This window comes from Solanum stenotomum, chromosome 11, assembly GCF_019186545.1.
Source record: "Solanum stenotomum isolate F172 chromosome 11, ASM1918654v1, whole genome shotgun sequence".
In the NCBI taxonomy this organism is placed as follows: Eukaryota; Viridiplantae; Streptophyta; class Magnoliopsida; order Solanales; family Solanaceae; genus Solanum; species Solanum stenotomum.
Genome location: NC_064292.1, coordinates 16,414,221 through 16,436,909, shown reverse-complemented (window position 1 = coordinate 16,436,909; position 22,689 = coordinate 16,414,221). Strand labels below are relative to the sequence as shown.

General features: G+C 34.0%; 3 protein-coding genes across 3 annotated transcripts; all 3 read left to right on the top strand.

The window, feature by feature from the left end:
* Positions 1-2,313: 2,313 nt before the first annotated feature.
* On the top strand, positions 2,314-3,006 carry LOC125845706 (retrovirus-related Pol polyprotein from transposon TNT 1-94). The gene has a single exon (XM_049525246.1). It carries the CDS (start codon positions 2,314-2,316, stop codon positions 3,004-3,006), a length of 693 nt encoding a protein of 230 aa, XP_049381203.1.
* Positions 3,007-6,042: 3,036 nt separating this feature from the next.
* Positions 6,043-7,678, top strand: LOC125844450 (uncharacterized). Its single transcript, XM_049523765.1, has 3 exons — positions 6,043-6,308; positions 6,482-6,891; positions 7,234-7,678. The coding sequence occupies exons 1-3, from the start codon at positions 6,117-6,119 to the stop codon at positions 7,676-7,678; spliced, it is 1,047 nt and encodes a 348-aa protein (XP_049379722.1). The 5' UTR covers positions 6,043-6,116.
* A 3,474-nt stretch (positions 7,679-11,152) lies between these two features.
* On the top strand, positions 11,153-14,497 carry LOC125845612 (putative proline-rich receptor-like protein kinase PERK6). The gene is made up of 9 exons (XM_049525165.1): positions 11,153-11,285; positions 11,521-12,441; positions 12,615-13,175; positions 13,259-13,345; positions 13,423-13,493; positions 13,580-13,656; positions 13,733-13,874; positions 13,971-14,132; positions 14,235-14,497. The coding sequence occupies exons 2-9, from the start codon at positions 11,598-11,600 to the stop codon at positions 14,481-14,483; spliced, it is 2,193 nt and encodes a 730-aa protein (XP_049381122.1). The 5' UTR covers positions 11,153-11,285; positions 11,521-11,597; the 3' UTR covers positions 14,484-14,497.
* The last annotated feature ends 8,192 nt before the right edge of the window (positions 14,498-22,689 follow it).

Sequence of the window (22,689 nt, the reverse complement as noted above, 5' to 3'; positions counted from 1 at the left end):
CACGCCCTATACTGTGGGGTCTTGATTTGAGTCTGCAACATGGACTTGGGGGCCTTGACCTACGAAGGCCATCCACGGGGGGTGGATGGACCTACGGGGAGTAGGTCCGCATTCGTAGGTCATTAGATTTTTGCAGCTTCTTGGTTTTAGGCAACCTTGGGGGTTTAGACTTTAGGGTCCCCTCAATGACCCTTGGTTGGTCTTTGGGGGGTCGTACCTTGAAGTGTAACCCCTAGACACCTCAACCTAAGCTCTGGAAGTCCATATACAACCTACAACCAAACATCAACCTCAAAAGCTCACATGTAAGGCTCTAGTTTCACCTACTAGTTTCCATTAGGCTCTATCTTGGTCTTACTAGTTTTTTGGGTTATTACATTTCTGTTGGTGTTTTGGATGATGAAGGATATGTTAGTACCAACGGTGATGGAAAATGGAAACTCATTAAGGGTTCCTTGGTTGTGGCTCGTAGTAACAAATGTCGTGGTCTATACTGGACTACGGCTTCTACTTGTGTTGATATGGTGAATGCTTTTGAGAGGAATAACTCTTCAACGTTATGGCACAAGAGGCTTAGCAACATCAGCGAGAAATGACTTAATGTTTTAGCTAAGAAGAAATTATTGTCAAACTTCAAAAGTGCTAAATTAGAAAAGTGTGAGCACTGTTTTGCTAGTAAACAAAATAGAGTTTTCTTTAAGTCATACCCTCCTTCGAGAAAGACAGAGTTGCTTGAGTTGGTGCACTCTGATTTATGTGGTCCAATGAAGGCAAGGACATTGGATGGTGCATTCTACTTTGTCACTTTTATTGACGACTGCTTCAGAAAACTTTGAGTTTATGTCTTGAATACAAAAGACCAAGTGTTAGGTGTCTTCAAGAAGTTTCAAGCCTCAGTTGAAAGAGAAATTGGAAAGGAACTGAAATGTATTCGTACTGATAATGGTAGTGAATATTGTGGACCATTTGATGAATACTGCAAGCATCAAGGTATTAGACACCAGAAGACTCCTCCTAAGACTCCTCAGCTTAATGGTTTGGTTGAGAGGAAGAACAGGACCTTGATGGAAAGAGTTAGTGTTTGCTTTCTGAAGCAAAGTTGCCGAACTCATTTTGGGTTGAGGCTTTATTGACCGTTGCACATGTTATTAATCTATCTCCTACTATTGCTTTGCAAAGTGATGTTCCAAATAGAGTTTGGTATGGAAAAGATGTTTCCTATGATCATTTAAGAGTATTTGGTTGCAAAGCTTTTGTACATGTGCCAAAAATTGAGAGGTCAAAGTTAGATGCCAAGACAAGGCAGTACATCTTCATTGGATATGGCCTTGATGAATTTGGTTACAGGCTATATGATCTAATTGAGAAGAAACTTGTGAGAAGTCATGATATTATTTTCATGGAGAATCAAACTATTGAAGATATTGACAAAGCGGAGAAGCTAGAATCTTCAAGTTTTGATGGTATAGTTCATCATGATGAAGTTCTTCACACAAGTATGCATGATGTTATTGGGCTTGATAATAATGGTGATGCCCAGAATCATGTATCGAATCAACACATTGATGTTGATAACAACAATGATGTTGTTATTGATGATCCTCTTGCTCATGAAGTTGTGGACGAATCAAATATTCCGCTTAGGAGGTCCACAAGACAGTGGGTTCCTTCCTCTTGTTATTCCTCCAATGAGTATGTATTACTCACCAACGGGGGAGAACCTGAATGTTATAAGGAGGCCATGGAAGATGAACACAAGGATCAATAGATTGAAGCCATGCAAGATGAGATGAAGTCTCTGCATGAGAACCACACTTATGAGTTGGTAAACTTGCCCAAGGGCATGAGAGCTTTAAAGAACAAGTGGGTGTTCAAAGTTAAAGTTGAAGAACACAACTTGAAGCCCAAATACAAAGCTAGATTGGTTGTTAAGGGATTTGGTCAAAGGAAGGGTATTGACTTTGACAAAATATTTTCTCTTATCGTAAAAATGTCCTCGATTCGTACAGTTCTAGATTTGGCTGCTAGTCTTAATTTAGAGATTGAGAAGATGGATGTGAAGACGACTTTCCTTCACGGTGACCTAGAAGAAGAAATTTATATGGAACAACCTGAGGGCTTCAAAGTAGAAGGTAAATAAAATTTTGTGTGCAAACTCAGAAAGAGTCTTTATGGCTTAAAGCAAGCTCCAAGAAAGTGGTACAAGAAGTTTGAATCTGTTATTGGGGAGCAAGGATATAAGAAGACTTCTTCAGATCATTGTGTATTTGTACAACAATTTTCTGACGATGATTTTATCATCCTCTTGCTGTTATGGATGATATGTTGATTGTGGGTAAGAATACTTCCAAGATTGACGAGTTGAAGAAAGAGTTGCGAAAGTCTTTTGCTATGAAAGACTTGGGTCAGGCCAAGCAAATTTTGGGCATGAGAATTACTCGTCTCAGAGATGAAAGGAAGATTTATTTGTCACAGAAAAAGTACATTGAATGTGTACTAGAGCGCTTCAATATGAAGAATGCCAAGCCTATTATTACACCTTTTGCTGGTCATATGAAGTTGAGCAAGAAGATGTGTCCAACAGCTAGGGAGGAAAAAGAGAGCATAGCCAAAGTTCCATATTCCTCAGTTGTCAGAAGTCTAATGTATGCAGTGGTATGTACTAGACCTGATATTGCTCACGCAGTTAGTGTTGTCAGCAGATTTCTGGACAATCTGGGAAAAGAGCATTGGGAAGTTGTGAAGTGGATACTCAGGTATCTTAGAGGAAGCTCAGATGAATGCTTGTGTTTTGGAGCATCAGATCCAATCTTAAAGGGCTATATAGATGTTGATATGCCAGGTGACCTTGATAACAGAAAATCCACTACTGGATATTTGTTTATTTTTTCAGGGGAAGCTATATCATGGCAGTCGAAGTTGCAGAAGTGTGTTGTACTATCTACAATTAAAGCTGAGTATATTGCGGCTACTGAAGCCGACAAGGAGTTGATATGGCTAAAGTGATTTCTTCAAGAGCTTGGTTTGCATCAGATGGAGTATATTGTCTATTGTGACAGCCAGAGTGCAATAGACTTGAGCAAGAACTTCATGTACCATGCAAGGATAAAACACATCGACGTGAGATATCATTGGATTCGTGAGGAAGTGGAGAGTGAATCATTTCACGTCAAAAAGATCCACACAAGTGAAAATCCTGCAGATATGTTGAACAAGACAATATTGAAAGACAAGTTCGAGTTATGCAAAGAACTTGTGGGTATGAGCTCTCTCTAACGAAGAGGAAGATACCTCCTTCTAGTGCATGGGACTGGAGGGGGAGATTTGTGAGGTCCATCCCATGTTCTTTATATTAGTCAATTTTTGCTACTCAAGTGCTACAAGTAATTGTTAAAAAGGAATAGCGATAAGAGTTGGAAAAAAAATTGGTGGTTGGAAAATTGGTAAGATTTGCAACCCTTTGGACTTTGCTACATTTGCCTATGTCACTAATGACATAGGTATGGTTTTTTCCTTCTATAAATAGAGCATTCTTGCTCATTTGTAGAACACATCAAGTTAGAGAGAAAAAATATATTTTGAGAGCAAAGTGAGGTATTCCATAGACTATACAAGAAAAATAGTCTGCGAAGAAAAAATAGAGTGTGAGCGATATTTTAGTAAGGTGTAAATCAAAAGAGTGTTATTTCTTTTGAGTGTGTTATAGTCACTTTGAATATTGTATTCGTGACTACACAGTGTAAAAATTTCTTGCTATAGTGATATCAGTTGCTCATCTTGGCCCGTGGTTTTTTCTCTTATTTAAAAGGGTTTCCACGTAAAATTCTTGGTGTCATTATTTTCCCATTTTATTTCCATTATTTTGACCATATATATTTTTGTGTTAGTCCACATTTTCCCTGTTGTATTCTTTTTTGAGGATGAGCTATAGACAGATAGACAGATGGTTAGACTCTTTAGCAGTGACAATTTTATCTCCGGATTGATTGTCACCTTCTTGGTCTCCCCCTCCTAAAAACAACGAGCTTCCATTTTAATTTGGACTTAACCATATATGAGTGAGAGTAAGTGCATGTTGATAAAAATTTAGAATTGGAAAATAACATTGGTCATGCGAAGGTGACGATAAAAATTTAGAATTGGAAAGGACATAGAAAACTCACAATTTTGAAGAACCACGTTACAAGGCAAGACATTTTTTCAAGCCCTAACACAGAACAAATGAATGTGGCAACTGCAATCAAAATGAACTCACATTAAAAGAATCTATGAAGATTCGCAATAAAATTTCATTTTGTGTTGAGTTATTAAAAGTCAACCAAATATTTGAGCAACACTTGAGGGAATGGTAGAAGAAAACTATATCAATGAATAAAATTTGTAGTTGATAATATATAAACCATAAAAGAAAGTGATCAACTAGCAATACTATTACACTCATTCATTAAAAAGGTTCTTAACATATGTGTGACAATGTAAACTTTATATTGAAATGTTCTTTCATTAGTTTAATGAAATATGTCATTAACGATCGCACAAAGAACGAAAAAATTACCCTCCGTCCACAATTGTTTGGCAGGTATACTAAAAATAGATGTCCAAGATTAATTGTCAATTTAAACAATCAAGAAATAATTAGTCATTTTTTTCCAATTCTACCCTTAATGGTAGTGTAGTTCAATTGAAAAGTTATGTGGACTTTTGGTATTCTTGGTATAGTAGGGTTATATTAGTCAAATTACACCTTGTATTACATTTTCCTTGAGGGGTGTGCATGACCTTACCCTGACAAACAATTGTGGACGGAGGGAGTAGTATATATATTTATATAATAGAGAACCCTCAATCCGGTGAGGTGGAGCTCTCTATAACACAATTTATTTATTTTCTAATTTTAACTTCATATATACAGAAGGCCAAAAGTTATGACTTTACTATACAGTCATCACTTTTGAAAAAAAAAACAATTGTTTCCTAATCCCTAAAACGTTTCAATGATTCCTCCTTCCCAAAATACAGTTGTTCCTTGTGGTTTTGGACACTTGAAAAGTATCTTATCATTTAGCCTATGCTGCTCAAGTTGAGTCTAAACATTACTCCCTCTGTTTCTTTTTATATGTCATCATTTTTTATAAATAGTTGAACTTGTCATTTATAAAATCAATGCATAAATTATCCTATTATTCCTTTTTTACCCTTGTGAGTTATTAGCCTTGAAAATATACATTTGACCAACTTAAAAAAGTTAAGTAAATGATTCATGCTCATTGGTTAAATTAATTAATCAAATTCATTGATTGAAAACTTGAGTTCCAAAAAAATTAAATAGAAATAGAATAGTAAACTTACTTAGTTTCTTAAGGCACGTGAAATCCAAAATGGCAACATATAAATAGAAACGGAGGAAGTAGATATATGTGTCTGTTACCATTTTAACAAATAAAAATGAGGGCATAACTCTTTTTTTTGTCTTCTGCTTCCTTATACTGTTATACATTAAAAAAGATTTATTTTATTTCTAAACATGACACCATCTACATTTTCTAAAATAACTATTTGCAATTTAGTTTTCTACATTACTAATAATGGACTTATTTTACTGACACTAAGAATGATATGTATAAAAATATCAAATTCAAGTCTACCTTGGTATGTTATATTATTTATCGTACATTCACATCATCATAATATTCAGTCAAGAGTCGCTATAATAATTTGGAAAGGAAATGTTAGAAAAAAATTATATTAAGTTATTTAACCATATAAAAACATAAAATTGACATTAAATAAGAAACATCAATTATAATAGTCAAATTAATCTCACAACATATTGTTAAGGTTTTGCTCTAGTCTTTACAATTAAGAGCCCTTGTCCCAAAATATAAACGTAGGGCAAAACCTCCCTTCGAATAATTCAAGCGTAAATAGAAGATATTACGCTTCGTCACACACTTGTTTGGATACTATCTCCCTTTCTATTTACATTCATTTCCACAAAATTTCTGCTTCTTCAATTCTTTCTCTGAAAAAAAAACACTCTCTCTCCACAGCCCCTCCTGTTCTGGTGTCCTTCTCCCACCAAAAAAAAAAAAAACTTATAGAAAATAATATCTGACATGGGAGAATCTACTAAGTCGCCATCATCTGCCTCGAAATATTATGGAATTTTAGAAATTCCAAAATCAGCATCCCTCAAAGATATTTGCAAAGCGTACAAACATCTCGTTAAGAAATGGCATCCTGATAGAAATAAATCCAATCAAGCTGAAGCTGTAGACAAGTTTCGATCCATCAATGAAGCTTATAGGGTATGTACATGCATAACTTGTCATATACTATTATTTAATTATCATTTATCAATCCATGTTGTGAGCGTAATATTTTTGAACTAAAACATTCAAAATTTAAAATTTAAAAATATAAATATAGTATGTTGTTAGAATTGTAAAATATACTTACTTGTTTACAAATGTGATTCCAGGTTCTTAGCAAGAAAAAGAGAGAGGAAGCAGATTTATTTAAAAGTGATGCAGCAAAAACACCTAAAAAAAATTCAAGAGATGAGGAGGAGGATGAGTTACAAATTTCAAGTCCCACACTCCTTTCAAGAACAACGAGTCGAATCAGCCCAACGGTAGATTTTTACACGTCCATGCCAGCATGTTTTACGATGAGTGGAACCAACACTCCCACAACCCCTGGCACCCCTGTATCAGATCAACCTCCAAATTACCTTTCCAAAGTTGCTAGCAAGCCTATCATTTTTTCTCAGTCTACTTCTCGGAGAAAACCTCAACCAATTGAGAAGAAATTGGAATGTACACTTGAGGAATTGTGCAATGGATGCGTCAAGAAGGTCATAATAACAAGAGATGTTGTTGCAACAACAGGGTACATATACTATATTCTACATTTTTGTTTCCTTTCAGATGAAATTAAAATTTCAATTTTGTTCCTTTGAGGATCAATAAGCATTATGAACTAGTATAACACTAGAGGCGGACCCACACCTTTAGGAAGGGGGTAAACGTGCACTCGCTAACTATGTATATATATGTAAATCTATTTTGAGAAACTGACACAAACTAAGATATAGTAAACAATGCACCCATAAAAAGAAAAGCATAGGAGAAACCACAGGGTTCAAATCCATATATAAAACCATGAGCTAAGGTAATCCTGGCTGTATGTATAACACTAAATAGAAACATAATGATATTTTGTAACTTGCAGGCTAATTGTTAAAGAGGAAGAAGTCGTAACGATAATGGTGAAGCCAGGATGGAAGAGAGGAACAAAAATTACTTTTGAAGGTAAAGGGGATGAGAGAGCAGGAGATATAATATTCTCAATTGATGAGAAAACACATCCACTATACAAAAGAGAAGGAGATGACTTACTTCTTGGAGTTGAAGTCCCTCTAGTACAAGCTCTCACAGGGTGTACAATCACTGTACCTCTTTTGGGCGGAGACGACGAAGTAATGACTATGTCATTTGATGATGAAATCATTCATCCAGGATTTGAGAAAGTCATACCAGGCCAAGGCATGCCTAAACCTAAACAGGAAAGTACAAATAGAGGAGACCTTGTACTTCAGTTTCTTATCCAATTTCCTTTAGAATTGAGTGAGGAACAAAAGTCTGAGGTTGTTAGTATACTTGAGAATCATTCATAGTTTTCGGGTTCTTCTTCATAATTATGTAAATTGCTTGTATTCTTAGAACTTTTTAATGGAGTTTTTGTGTCTTACAAGTGAAAATCAAATGTCATGTTTTCCATTACAAAAATTTACTTAAAAGGAGAAAAAGTTAGTGTTGTTAGTAAAAAAGGATACTCTTCCTTCTAGAAAAGTTTACTCTTAACAATACTTAAGTAGTGTAACGTGTCTAAAGTCTATCATTGGTATCGAGGATAATTGGTGTCATACTGAAAGTCATTGTTAGTATGCATTGACTAGAAAAAGGGATTGGACCAAGAGAAGAAGGTACTCTAAATGTTGTATGAACCTTGCATTATTGTAATGCTAGTGGTCTAGGATACACCAAGGGAGCATGTAGCAAATTTGCACATAATAATAGGTACTATTCTAGCATCCATATGGCATTGAATGTTGAGAACAAAAGATGTAGCCTCCATTAAACTGTTGTCGAGGAATCATAATGTTGAAGAATTCACTTGGGAATCTGAACACTCTATGAGTTCCAAATATGCACACTTGCTTCAAGAGCATATAGAAGGTTTATTTATCTATCTATCTGATTTACACCTGTTGTTCATCTTGTATTTCTAAAATACTTAGAACAAAAACTTTGAAAAATTTGATAAGAAACAACAAAGTTTAAAGAGTATTTTCAATACTAGAAAATTAAAACCAGTAGAGAAAATAGAATCAGAACCAGATTAGAAACAATATACAAAATATTTTTCTCAAAGAAGAAAATTGAGCCCACTGAACGCATAGTGTTCCTTTAAGGAAATTATTCCCCTCAAGTACCAAAGGTTAATGGAATATATCCTCCCAGGATAGAACGATCTTACTCACCGGTGTATCGGTACCTATACCCATGGTGTCAGCGAACCACTCAACAGCAGTAAAGTACACTTAGAATACTAGATTTAGTATAGAAGAAGAAGTCCAAAAAACTAGTTGTTTTATAATGAGAGGTAATCCCCCTATTTATAGACAACAAAAGGTAGTGTGAATAGATGCTTATTGTGCTTTATCGGAAGGTCAACCCTTCGGAAAGGTCACAACCTTTCATAAAAGTTACAACTTTTCAAACCAACCTATAGGAAATCTACACCTCCTACCATAAAGAGCCTCAAATGGAGTCATACCAACAGTTGAATGATAGTTATTATTATAAGCAAATTCAATCAAAGGCAAATTATCATCCTAATTACCCTTGAAGGCAATCACACAATCTCTCAACATATTTTCCAAAGTCTGAATAGTATGCTCTACTTGCCCATCAATTTTAGGATGTACTAAGCTTGACACAAGTACCAAGACCTTTTTGGAAAGACTTCCAAAATTGAGAGGTAATTAGGTACCGTGATCGAAGATAATGGATAGGGGCACTCCATGCAACCTAATCATTTCCATTAGATTCAACTTAGCATAAGCTTTCACCAAATAAAAAATTGAGGATATGTTGTATTGCGGCTAATACATGCCTAATAATGCCCTAAAAAACTTATTTTCTTATCAAATATAGATATTCTATTAAAGAGTATATGCTTTAATTTGTGATGCAGAAATAAGGTGATGAAATTTTTTTGGTCCCACTTTTAGAAATATATGATGATATATGATATATGATATGATATGATATGAGGATTCATAGGAGGGAACAAATCAAAAAGGATTTTTATGAAACAGGTAAGGAGATATGAAAAAGCCTTAGGTTAAAAAGTCAACAATGAAAAATGTTTCTTTGTCACGGCTAAAAAACTCCATAAGCACGATTCATAGGATGAGAAAAGCTTCAAGTTTTATCAACAAACGATTCCCTTTTACTGTGGATCTCTCTGGAGCTATCATAAATTATCTAGCTTATGTTGATGATATTGTTATATTCATTGGAGGGAACAACAAATCAATCAGGATTACCATGAAGCAGGAGATATGCAAAAGCCTCAGGTCAAAAAATCAACAACAAAAAAAGCTTCTTTGTCACTGCTAAAAAAATTCCATAAGCAGGATCAACAGGATGAGAAAAGCTTCAAATTCATTTACAATATTAATATTGAGAACCAAGATTCTTGGAATACAATTAGAGCTCATAATAAATAAAAAATGACTTTTTGAGTAAGGTTTGGCACTCTAAAATTCTTTCAAAATATCCTTTCTCACTTGGAGGCTTCTTCAAAAGAAATTCCCTTTCTATGACACTATGGACATGTTTGGTACTAACCATTTTATTGAGTGTGATTGTTGTAGATTAGCACAGACATATACTATACACCATATTTTTATTGACGCCAACAAATCATGGAGCAGAATAGGCGATCCATTAGGAATTTGACATCAAAAGGACTCGATCATCACAATTTTCATTAGATGGTGGAGGATACAACCTTGCAACAAAATTCGTGGAATGATCCTCCAAATTGCTCCTATTTATATAGGCTGGGAAATTTTGAAACTGATCAAGGACATCACGTAGATATGTTAAAACAAAGAAACTTTCAATAAAACAGAATGAAACATTAAGGACTTTGGGAAATTAAATTTGTTGTTTCTAGACTCTATGACAAGCTTGACTTCAATTTCAAATGGTACGACTTGTGTACAGTGATCGAGAAATTAAGACCTATCAAATTAACTGTAAAACAAGTTCAATTGTGAGAATGGGGAAGCAGGCATTGGAGGGATAGTTAGAGACAAAAATGGTTATGTTATGATGGTTTTTTCTATACATGTTCAATGTAACAGTAACAATATGGTTGAAGCTCTTGTGGCGGAGTTTGGAGGAAAATGATGCAGTCAAAATGGACACATTGATTTTGATCTTGAACTTTAATTCTGGTAATTGTTAATATGTTGATCAAAAAGCATACTACCAACCTCAGGCTTAAACAGATTATTGAGCAAACCATCAAGATTATGGAGCATTGCAATGTTAGAATCAACCATATTTTGAGGGTAGCAGACTGTTTGGTTACGCTAGCTTCAGAAACTGAATAACATACGTACTTCAACAATTTTCAGCAGCTCCGATCCCTAGACATGTTAAGGGACCATATATATCAACTTGACAAATGGAAACTTCCTAGTTTTAGAACTAGTATGTATGATAAAGCTAATTTTTTTGTTAGTTGATGTAAATGTGGATGTAGAAGGAGTGAGAGTATGTTTTTGTAGACAATCTCTGGAGAATTCCGAAAAAAATGACTGGTTAATATATTGCATGAAAGAAAGGGATGCTAGAGGTGAAAAGGAGTGACATATGTTGGGCTTTGAAAAGGAATTATCACATTCATTTGGTTCTAATGCCTCAAAATAAAGATTTTAAATTATTCTAGTCGTCATTTTTTATTGACCAATAAAAGTTTCTAAATTATATTGCGGTCTCTAATTTGCCAAATGATTTAGAAGTTAAACATTTAAAAGTAGTAATGCCTATTATTGTTAAGAGTGTAGATTAAGTGATTAGTTCCCTCATTTTAGGAGGAATTTGAGGACGCAAAGACGACTCTTTGTTTACTTGTAAAAACTATTATCATGCGCTAATTTTTCCCTTTGCTTTGAGAATCCTCTCCCTGCCATTCTCCTAAAGGTATAATCTTCTTTCTTTTCTCCTTTCTCTCTAAGCTAATTTCTTCCCTTTTCTCTATCTCACATAAATATGTTCCATACCTTTTACAATAATAACATCTTTTACATACATTCATGATTCACATACATGTTTATACAGAGAACAATATTATATGTGTTATGTTGTTCTTAAAATAATTAAAAATATATTTTTTCTTTTGTTGTAAAAGTTTCTTATTTTGATCTTTAATGAACAGGGTTCATTGTTTGGGAGAACGGCAGGGTTTAAACGACGTGTTTTGACATAAAGTGTGATCATCAAGACTTTATAAAAATGTCTTCATCATCTAAGGATGATCAATCATCCAATACACCATCTTCGGATTCTTCATCAAATTCACCATCATCATCTTCTTCGAATTCTCCATCATCTGGCTCATCCTCAAATTCTTCGCCATCCCAAGACAATTCATCTTCATCCAATGATTCAACATCCCAATCTCCTCCTCAAAGTAATTCATCATCTTCTCCGCCATCAGGGGATAATAATAACTCGTCTCCTTCCGGTGGTAACAACAACAATAATGACAATAACAATGACAACAACAACAACAATAATGGTAACAGCAACAACAACAATAATGGTAACAACAACAACAATGATGGTAACAACAACAACAACAATGGTAACAATGATAACGACAATGATAACGACAACAATAACAACATCGGTAACAATAAGAATGACAATAACAACAATAATGGTGGGAACAATAACAACAACAATAATGGTGGTAACAATAATAATAACAACAACAACAATGGTGGTAACAACAATAATGGTAACAAATCTTCACCACCAGGAAAATCGTCAAATTCAAATGGAGGTTCATCACCTCCTCCACCCCCACCACCACCACCTCCTCCTTCTCCTTTTTCTCCCAACTCCGGGTTTCTTTCTCCTCCAAAGCATAAGCCACCACCAAGCAAGTCCCTAGATAATAATAATAACAACAAGCCTAATGATAACGGGACAGCCATCATTGTAGGAGTTGCTGCTGCAGGAGGTCTATTACTTCTTGTCATGTTAGTTTTCCTTATATCATGTTGTAAACGCAAAAGGAGAAGGCCGCGCGACCAAATGGGCTACTACAGGGACAATTCTCATGGAGGCAATAGTATGTTCTTTCTTCTCTTAACTTATACTGTATGTTTTATGTTGAGAGCATACTGTTTTCAAATAGAATTAGCTTCAAATGCAGTAGCTATGAAGAGAACTGGTAAATGTGCAGAGTAGTGAATATGTTTAGGTTTAAATAGTGTTAGTATTGAGAATGTGTATATGGTGCAGGTACTGACTACTATAACAGTGGACCATATGGGAATTGGCACAACAACAACAATATTCAATCAACGGATCATATGGTGAAAATGCCTAATCCACAAGCACCGAGTACTAACGTAAGTTCAGAACTGAGTTGGCCAATAGCACCTCCACCACCACCACCAATGATGAGTAGCAGTGAATTAAGCTCTGCTGCTTTCTCTGGTCCTCAACAACCTCCATTGCCACCCCCACACCCATCAATGGCTCTTGGTTTTAACCAAAGTAGTTTTACATACGATGACTTATCTACCGCAACTGGAGGATTTGTTAAGTCTAATCTATTGGGACAAGGTGGTTTTGGCTTTGTACATAAAGGGGTCTTGCCTAATGGTAAGGATATAGCTGTCAAAAGTCTAAAAGCTAATAGTGGACAAGGTGAACGAGAATTTCAAGCTGAAGTTGAAATTATTAGTCGTGTACATCATCGACATCTTGTCTCTTTAGTTGGTTATTGCATTGCTGGATCTCAAAGGTTGTTGGTATATGAGTTTGTTCCTAATGGCACTCTTGAGTATCACCTTCATGGTATTAACTTAATTTCATTTTTTTTATCTAAATACTCATTCTACATATGTCGTATTTAACTCATCGATCCCTTATTTAATTAGGAACTGGTCGCCCTGTTATGGACTTCCCTACTAGGCTTAAAATTGCATTAGGATCTGCCAAAGGCTTTGCGTACCTTCATGAAGATTGTAAGTTCATATATACTATTCTCATGTCTATATATTCTCATCACAAATTAAACTTCTATTTCATATATAAATTACAGGCCACCCTCGTATTATTCACAGAGACATTAAAGCTGCTAATATTTTACTGGACCATAACTGTGAAGCTAAGGTATTTGGTAAAAATAGTTGAAACATTAAGCAAATTGATTCCTCATTCAGGTTTCTAACAAAGTTTATTATTACTCCCTTTGTAAGGTTGCTGATTTTGGATTAGCTAAACTTTCCAACGACACTAATACACATGTTTCTACGCGTATCATGGGCACTTTTGGGTGAGTTTAGTTTGATAATTCTTCAAATATATCCAATGGATTTGCATTAATCGAAAGAGTATATTTATTTGTGTAGGTACTTAGCACCAGAATACGCTTCAAGTGGCAAGCTAACTGAAAAGTCTGACGTCTATTCTTATGGTGTTATGCTGTTGGAACTTATAACTGGGCGTCGTCCTATAGACATCAGCAGTGATGATGATACTTTAGTGGAATGGGTATACCATGATGATTACTTTACATCTTCGAATGATAAAAATTAATTCAGTAGGACATCGATCAGATTATTTAAACATATATGTATATATGTGCAGGCTAGGCCAATTCTGATTCGTGCAACAGAGGGTGGAAACTACGATGAATTAATAGATCCACGTTTGGAAGGAAATTTTGATGCCCAAGAGATGCTATGTATGGTTGCTTGTGCTGCTGCATCCATCAGACATTCAGCAAGAAGACGTCCCAAAATGAGTCAGGTTAATTTCTTCTTAATATTTGTCAAAAGCTTTTCCTAATTCACAATTTTAAAAAGTATAGTGGTCCAGCGACTGACATATATATATATATATATGTTGTAGATTGTACGTGCTTTAGAAGGTGATGTGTCTCTTGATGATTTAAATGAGGGAATGAAGAAGTCCCCGAGTACTGCAATGTTTGGTTCTAGTGAAAGTTCTGAATACGATGGAGGTTCATATGACCTTAAGAAATTCAAGAAATCTGGAATGTCGAGTCAAGAATTCACAAGCAGTGAACATGGTACCGGTGAATTTGTCCATTCCGGTGGTGAATCTCAAGAACATGGGCAGAAAAGGCACACCCCTTAAGGAAAATGGATCATACCTTCAACTTCTGATGGATCTATAAGTAATAATTACACACATTTGTTGGGCTTACAAGGATGCTTTAGGCATTAAAAACTAGTTTTATGGGAGAAATATAATAATGTATTTAAACAACAATTGTGAAGCTTTATTAGAGATTTGAATGCGGGTTGTAAAGAGTATCACATCCTCCTAACCATTCTGTGGTTGGCTTTGGTTGTCAGTTGAATCATTTAGTTTTGTTCGACTTTGAAAGTTGGGATATATATACTAATTCTGAATTGTTTTCAATATATTTCGCCAATGTATCTGCTAATTACTAATCTTTTCTTTGTTTACTTTTCATTAATTATATGTAGGTTTTTACTAAAACCTATTTTTGTTGTTCTTTTATTTCACATTTTATTAAACTGCTTAGACCATTTCCTTTCTATAGCTTTTGTCAAGCCCAATTATGTACCTAAACAAAGAACTAAGCGGTGTTGTAAATATGAACTGAATACAAGTGTCCTTAGCCCGAAACTCGATTGATATACGATCCCCTCAAGGTTAGGGGCATTCAAAAGCATCTATGGTCCCTATGAGGCATCCAGCCAATACCCTTTCAAGTGATAAAAGTACATCACACGTTTTGATCAACTTTGCTCATGAATTCACATTCGACGAATTCTATATTTATTGGGGAAGGTTTTAATTCTTTCCGCAACTTGGATCGCGATAGAAAACTCATTGAAAGGGGGAAGTCACAAACGAATTCTAACGGGTGATGAAGAGTTTTCTGAGCCATGATCACATTCTTTGAGGATGAGACTGAATTACAGAAAGAAGGGTGTTATTTGCTGAAGAGTTCCCTAGCTAGAGGGTCTAATTGTTTTTTAATCTGAATTATTATATAAAAATACAATGCATATCTTGCCCTTAACCCAATAGATACAATTGCTTATCATTCCCTACTACTTCTCAATTTCCATCAAGTGTTGTCTTATTTTCGAAGTTCTCATAGATATTTCTATTATCGAGAAGCCTACAAAAGTAAGAATGGAAAGAAGAAAAGAAAACTCCACAGGTTGAATTACTCGTGTGCCCAAGGGACAAATCCTATTAGAAATGGATGGTGTGAGCTTTTCAAATGCTCGATAAGCCGCTACATTAGCTATGCATAAACTTTGTTCATAACCAAATATGTTCACTGGTCATAAGCTTATTAATCTAACCGGAATTTGTACTTCCAATTCGATTCCACCGGATTGAAAGATCCATCAATAACTGTGATCTCTTTCTTTGAAAAGAAATTGCATAAATCCTACCTTTTTTTATCATATGCTTTCTGTTGGTCAACAACAAACTCAATCAATTCATTAACCATTTTTCATGCAAAAAGTAAAAGTAAAGCTATATCAAAGTTTCATAAGCAAAATCATGCAAAAACAAGAAGATGCACCCCAAAACCTTATGTCATAATTGGTACTAGAGCTCCAACATACAAACACAAGGGATAGTTAAATGGGTAAAAGAGGTTCATTCATAAAAGAAAGAAAAATGGTATTAATATTTTTTTGGGGTATAGGCGGTTGGGGTAGGGAATGCAGGTGGGGTTGGGTGAGTTAAGGAAGAAAATCTAAAATAAAAATTGAAAACATTTTTTTGTAAAGAAAGGGCTGGAAGGGGGAGGGGGCTGGAAGGTGTTAGCAAAAATGTAGGGATTCTTAACGGAATCTGAGGTTTTAGCAGTTGGACATGAGCTTACCGGAGAAGCTTGAGTTATACAACTATGGAGGATGAAAAGATAGAAAATGAAGAATAGAATTCAATAGGAAAGTGTACTTGTATATTCAAATGATGATTTAATATGTAATGTCTTATATAAAAATGAGAAGGAATCTTATCTTGCTAATTGTTTCTAACTAATCCAATAGCGTAACTAACTACTAATAAGGCAAAGCTAATTAACTTGATCAGTTGATTCATTTATTGTGTAACAGTACTCCCTGTTGCAAAGTAGATCCTTGACCTCAAGGATCTAAATGAGGAAACAGTCAATTACTGCATATTGTGGGGTCCATCCCATGAGTTTTTGGGTCAACAATTGCGGCTGCAATTGTAATTTGTTTGTCAACAATAGCTGCAAACCTTTTTCTTTTGTCAACAAAGTTTGCAACAATACAAATTTTCGGTGGCATGATTTTTGAATAGTACAATGCAATTGCATCTATAAAAGGAGATCTTCAGCTCCTCATTTGATACACCAATTCACAAAGAGAGTAAAATATTTAGAGAGCTATGAGGTTTTCATAGACTATATAAGAAAATAGTTTGTGAAGAAAAATTGAGTGTGAGCGATATTTTAGTAAGGTGGAAATCAAAAGAGTGTTATTCCTTTTGAGTGTGTAGTAGTCACTTTGAGTATTGTATTCGTGACTATACAGTGTAAAATTTCTTACTATAGTGATATCAATTGCTCCTCTTGGCCCGTGGTTTTTCCCTTATTTAGAAGGGTTTCCACGTAAAATTATTGGTGTCATTATTTTCCCATTTTATTTCCATTACTTTTACTATATATATTTTTGTGTTTGTCCGTGTTTTCCCAACACATATAGCATGATCTGCTGAGTTCTGCTTTAACAACTATCAGCAATTGATTCCGCAAGGTTATTCAGATGATCCTTAGTTGTAATTCTCTCGGGCATTTTCCCACCTGCTCTACCAAGGTTAAGTCTATTTCCACAATATTCATGTGTCTGTCCTGAGCTACTGATGACTCCAAAAGATCATCCATTTTTTTTCAGAAGATATTGTGTTCTTTAATATATTTAGCCGTCTACAACATCATCCATCGAATATTCAAACCGGCGGACAAAGTTGTCGAGTAATGGAGTACTTTTCTAGTAAGGTTTCCAATTCATACCCTTTTCAAGAGGTATGGATTGGAGATGTGGAAGATACATTGGTCAAAGCTTCTTTCAAGAAGTTTTCATTTCTCCAAGAACTTCACGGACGCTATCAATATCTGAGTGAGGAGTCGTAATTGATTGGAAAGTGGCTTTCTGCAGTCACTTCACATGTCGGGCTCGTATCCTAAATAAAGGATCAGTATAGTGAAATAACATAAACAAGTATGATTGCCTCCTCTCAATATATATTCCTCCCAAAAGATGTCGAACTCATGCATCTTTCAAGTGAAGACGTAGAAAACTGTAACGGTGAAAACGGAGTGCATTCCCTTCCCCTTGAGATCACCTTTGTTCTCAAGAGTGAACAATTAACTAAATTGATGACTTCTAAATGTGTAACACTGTGATAGTTCACAATGTTACATCATATTCTCATCCTCAATATTATTATTTTTCTTGTTCCCGATTACATCCCAAGTTGCCAATGATAAAAATCATCAATCCATACTTTTATTCTTTCCTTTGCTGCAATTAGAAAGAGTAAGTAATTTCTCAACCTCTTCATTTTGGCAGGTCTTCTTATTAATCTCCAAGTTTAACCATAAATTGCAGGAAGTCGTGATCTTTAATTTGATCAGAACGAGAGTACTTCTTTCTAATCACTATCCAAGAATATAATTTTGTATCCATATATCACTCTTAATTCAAGAAAAGCCAACCAAAATACATATTTTCAAAAGACTTGATATCACTCTCATTTTTTTTTATAAAGAACGTATCACAAAACAAGTCTTCAAAAGCTTCAATTATATTGTTTCTTTCAATATACAGAGAATCTACATCTAAATATTTTTTAGACATTTCATAGAGAACCTTGCAAGTATATGATTTCTTGTGGGTAGAAATGAGAAAGATTAGAGAATTAAAAACTAACCAGCTTCTTTGGGGAATGTGCCACCGAATTTTTCCACTAACGCTACCACATGCATATTCATTCCAAGTTGGTGGTTGAATGTACTACATTTATTTCATAAAGGATAAATGTCATCGAACAATTTCACCTTCTAACTATATATAGAGCATTAATGAGATCTTCTCCAGAAAACTTTAAAAACTCTATTGTTGACCCTCTAGGGTAATGCGAGTTATGATTACTGAAGTTGTTGTGTGATTGCTGCTTTGATTGCCTTCGACCCACTGGTGTCTATCTCCTCTTATGGATTTTATCTCTCTAATTCGCTCCATTGGTTGTCATTTGATCCTTAATCTCTAGCACCACTTCATCCAATTTTTGAAGATTTGAAACTTTCTTTGCTAGAGTACCAATTTTCAATAACATTTTTTTCATCATTTCACACAATTCCCTTACTTCACTAGAATAACTCTCTTTGCTTTTGCTCATTTTGTCATTGTTGTTGAGGACAGATTGACTTTGATACTTAGCCAAAATGGAGGGATTCTCAAAGGAATATGAGGTTTTAGCAGCTGGACATGAGCTTAGCGGAGAAGCTCGAGTTATTTAGCTATGATTGATTAAAAGATAGAAGATGAAATATAGATTTAAATAGGAAAGTGTACTTAAATATTTTATTGATGATTCAATCTGCAATGANCTCCTCTTATGGATTTTATCTCTCTAATTCGCTCCATTGGTTGTCATTTGATCCTTAATCTCTAGCACCACTTCATCCAATTTTTGAAGATTTGAAACTTTCTTTGCTAGAGTACCAATTTTCAATAACATTTTTTTCATCATTTCACACAATTCCCTTACTTCACTAGAATAACTCTCTTTGCTTTTTCTCATTTTATCATTGTTGTTGAGGACAGATTGACTTTGATACTTTGCCAAAATGGAGGGATTCTCAAAGGAATCTGAGGTTTTAGCAGCTGAAAGAAATCTGATCGTGCTAACTGCTTCTAACTAATCTAACAACGTAACTAGCTACTGATATGACAAAGCTAACTAGACCATATGATTCATTTATCATGCAACAGAAGGGGCTGATAGGGGGTTGGAGTGGGGTAAAATTCTTTTTTTTAAAATTTTTTTTTTTTATAATAAACAAATTGTTGTTTTTTCATTTTCTTTTGGGATAGGGGCGGGGCCGGGGTATCATGGCAGGGGTAGTAAAAAATAAATTTAATTTGTTAAAAAATATTAGTATTTTTTAGGCGTGAAGGTGGGGGTTGGAGGGTTGGGGGTGATAAAAAAAATATTATTTAAAAAAAAAAAAACAAATTTAAAAAGTTTCAATTATTTTTTGTGGAGGTGGTGGGTGAGGAGTGAGGAGTGTTATAAAAGATTTTGCTAGCTTTTAGCAGGGTCTCGATGGATTTTTGAAAAAATTGAGTTAACCCATATAATTGTACTCCGTAGAATCGATGATTAATTTTTTTATCTTTTACATAAATGTATAATTATACCCAATAATTAGTAGTGTTTTAATATTATAAAAATAAAGTGAAAAAATATCGAATAGTACCAAATAAGTTTAGGAAATCTTTCGAAAATATACCGCTATTGAAAATATTTACGTTATGTAATTCAATATATAATATTATACAACATTAATGAATCAATCTTGTATAAAGTATATATTATTAGAGTATATAAAAGGTGTTTATACACAAAAAAGAATTAAATCATATGTTGTACACAAACCATGAATTACGTGGCGTAAATATTTTTAAAAATAGACATAAAAGGTTGCTTTCCCAAAAATTTATGTGTAAGATATATATTTTATATGTTAAATTTTAAAATAATGAAACATTAAGTTTTTGGAAAAATTGGCCAACAGATACTTATCAATGAAAATTCCAACTTCGAGACTTATTATGTTACTCTCCTATTGAAACTAAATTAATTTTAGTATCTTGAATAGTACGCTATTGTATAACGATGACTAGTAACTTACAAGTTATTAGCCCTCTATCTTTCCTCTCATATTATTTAAAGAAAAAATTGTATAAAATAGTAAATTATTAATTCAAATTAAATGTATAATCATAGTTTGATTTAATTGTAATTCATAGCAAATTGTTGTCATTTCGCCTCCCTGAATTTCTCGCTCGCCACTCTCGTTTCTCGCTGGGCAGTCTCTCCTCGCCTCTCTCACTTTATGTAAACACAAATATATAATATGTGTTTGTGTTTGTATAAAGCGAGAGAAAATTGTATATATATACATATTCGTTCCCTTCTCTCCCTCTCCCAAATCTCGCTCGCCACTCTCTCAAATATCGCTCGCTACTCTCACTCGCCTCTCGCACTTTATACAAACACACTTGTATAAACTTTGTTTGTATTTGTATAAAGTGAGAGAAAATTGTTTATGCAAATACATATATTTTCATTCTTTACACTTATGATTATACAAATACAGATCTTCCTCTACCTAGTTTTCTTTTGTCTTTCTCTCGTTTTATACAAACACAAATTATACAATTGATTATTTTGTATATGTATACCGAAACAGNAACTAAAATAATTTTAGTATCTTGAATAGTAAGCTATAATGTGTTTAACGATGACTAGCAACTTACAAGTTATTAGCCCTCTATCTTTCCTCTCATATTATCTAAAGGAAAAATTGTATAAAATAGTAAATTATTAATTCAAATTAAATGTTATAACCAAAGTTTATTTTAATTGTAATCTATAGCAAATTGTTGTCATTTCACCTTTTTCCCTGAATTTCTCGCTCGCCACTCTCATTTCTCGCTGGGCAGTCTCTCCTCGCCTCTCTCACTTTATACAAACATAAATGTATAAAATGTGTTTGTGTTTGTATAAAGCGAGAGAAAATTGTATATATACACATATTTTCGTTCCCTTCTCTCCCTCTCCCAGATCTCGCCACTCTCCCAAATATCGCTCGCTACTCTCACTCGCCTCTCACACTTTATACAAACACAAATGTATAAACTTTGTTTGTATTTGTATAAAGTGAGAGAAAATTGCTTATACAAATACAAATACATATATTTTTGTCATATACACTTATGATTATACAAATACAGATCTTCTTCTGCCTAGTTTTCTTTTGTCTCTCTCTTTCTCGTTTATACAAACACAAATTATACAATTGATTATTTTGTATATGTATACCGAAACAGATTATACAATTGCTTCTTTTGTATATGTATAGCGAAATATACATATTAATAGTCATAGTAAACATAAAGTTTGATATGGAGTGCAATTATGCAAACTATAGCTATAGCATACAAATATGACTTTTATGTTTGCTATATGTGAAAGTTGCTCTTATTTAAATTTCTTTTATTGGATATTTAATTTTAGTAGTTCTTGAGTCTCGTTTTAATCAACTTATTTTCACTCTTCTTATTTATATTTTCTTTATCTTTATTTATATTATTGAGATAATTTCATAGACCTCCCTCCAGGTGTCGCTTTATAATATTCACCTCCCCCATTGTTTCAAATATTACATATAGCTCCCTTATTTTTTGATTTTTTAGTAACCATTCTTTAAACTTATTGAAAATAATTATAAATTAATTATAATTTGACATATTAACCCATGTTTATATTTTAAAAAAATCCCCAAGAAATTGGGTATGCCCTTCTCCGTCACAATTATTTTCCAGTAACATAACTTTATTCCTCCTAAAAGCAAGAATAGAGCTTCTACATGCTATCATAATTTTTGTATTGATTTGAGATCTACGATTTACTCATTACTGATATAATTATTTTTATTAAAGCCTAATTCAATCTAAAAACATATACATAGGCATTAATCGTCTTACTTGATGCTCTCCCTTTTAGTTTTTGATGGTTAATATCGTACCACCTAAATTTCAGAATATGGGAAATGTTTTGAAGTATTAGAGGTGAAAGAGAGATGAATTGACTTATCCGCTGCAACCAACAATTATATCATCATTTTAGAACTTGCAAATTCGATTGCTTTGAGAAATCAATAACTTTCTCTATTATTGGATCTCTCATGCAAGCATAGATCTAATTTGGGATGATTTTTTCTCTATTTCTTGCATCATTTTTCTTTCTCAACTAGCGAAAATATTTTTGAGTAAAACAAATTGACCACTTTCATCAGATTCTCTCTTGGGGAATTCATTTTCACCTTCGATTTGAAAAAATCACCTATGAATTGGTAAAGATGAAAATGAAAATGAAGATGATGAGTTAATGTTCGGTGAAAAGATGGCTTAGCATGAATTAAATCACCTCTGAATTAGTTCACTTTATTTGCACACCTTCAATCTTTATTTGGTAAAAAAATATGTGTATCTATACATAATAGCATTAAGTTATTTGTGTTGGT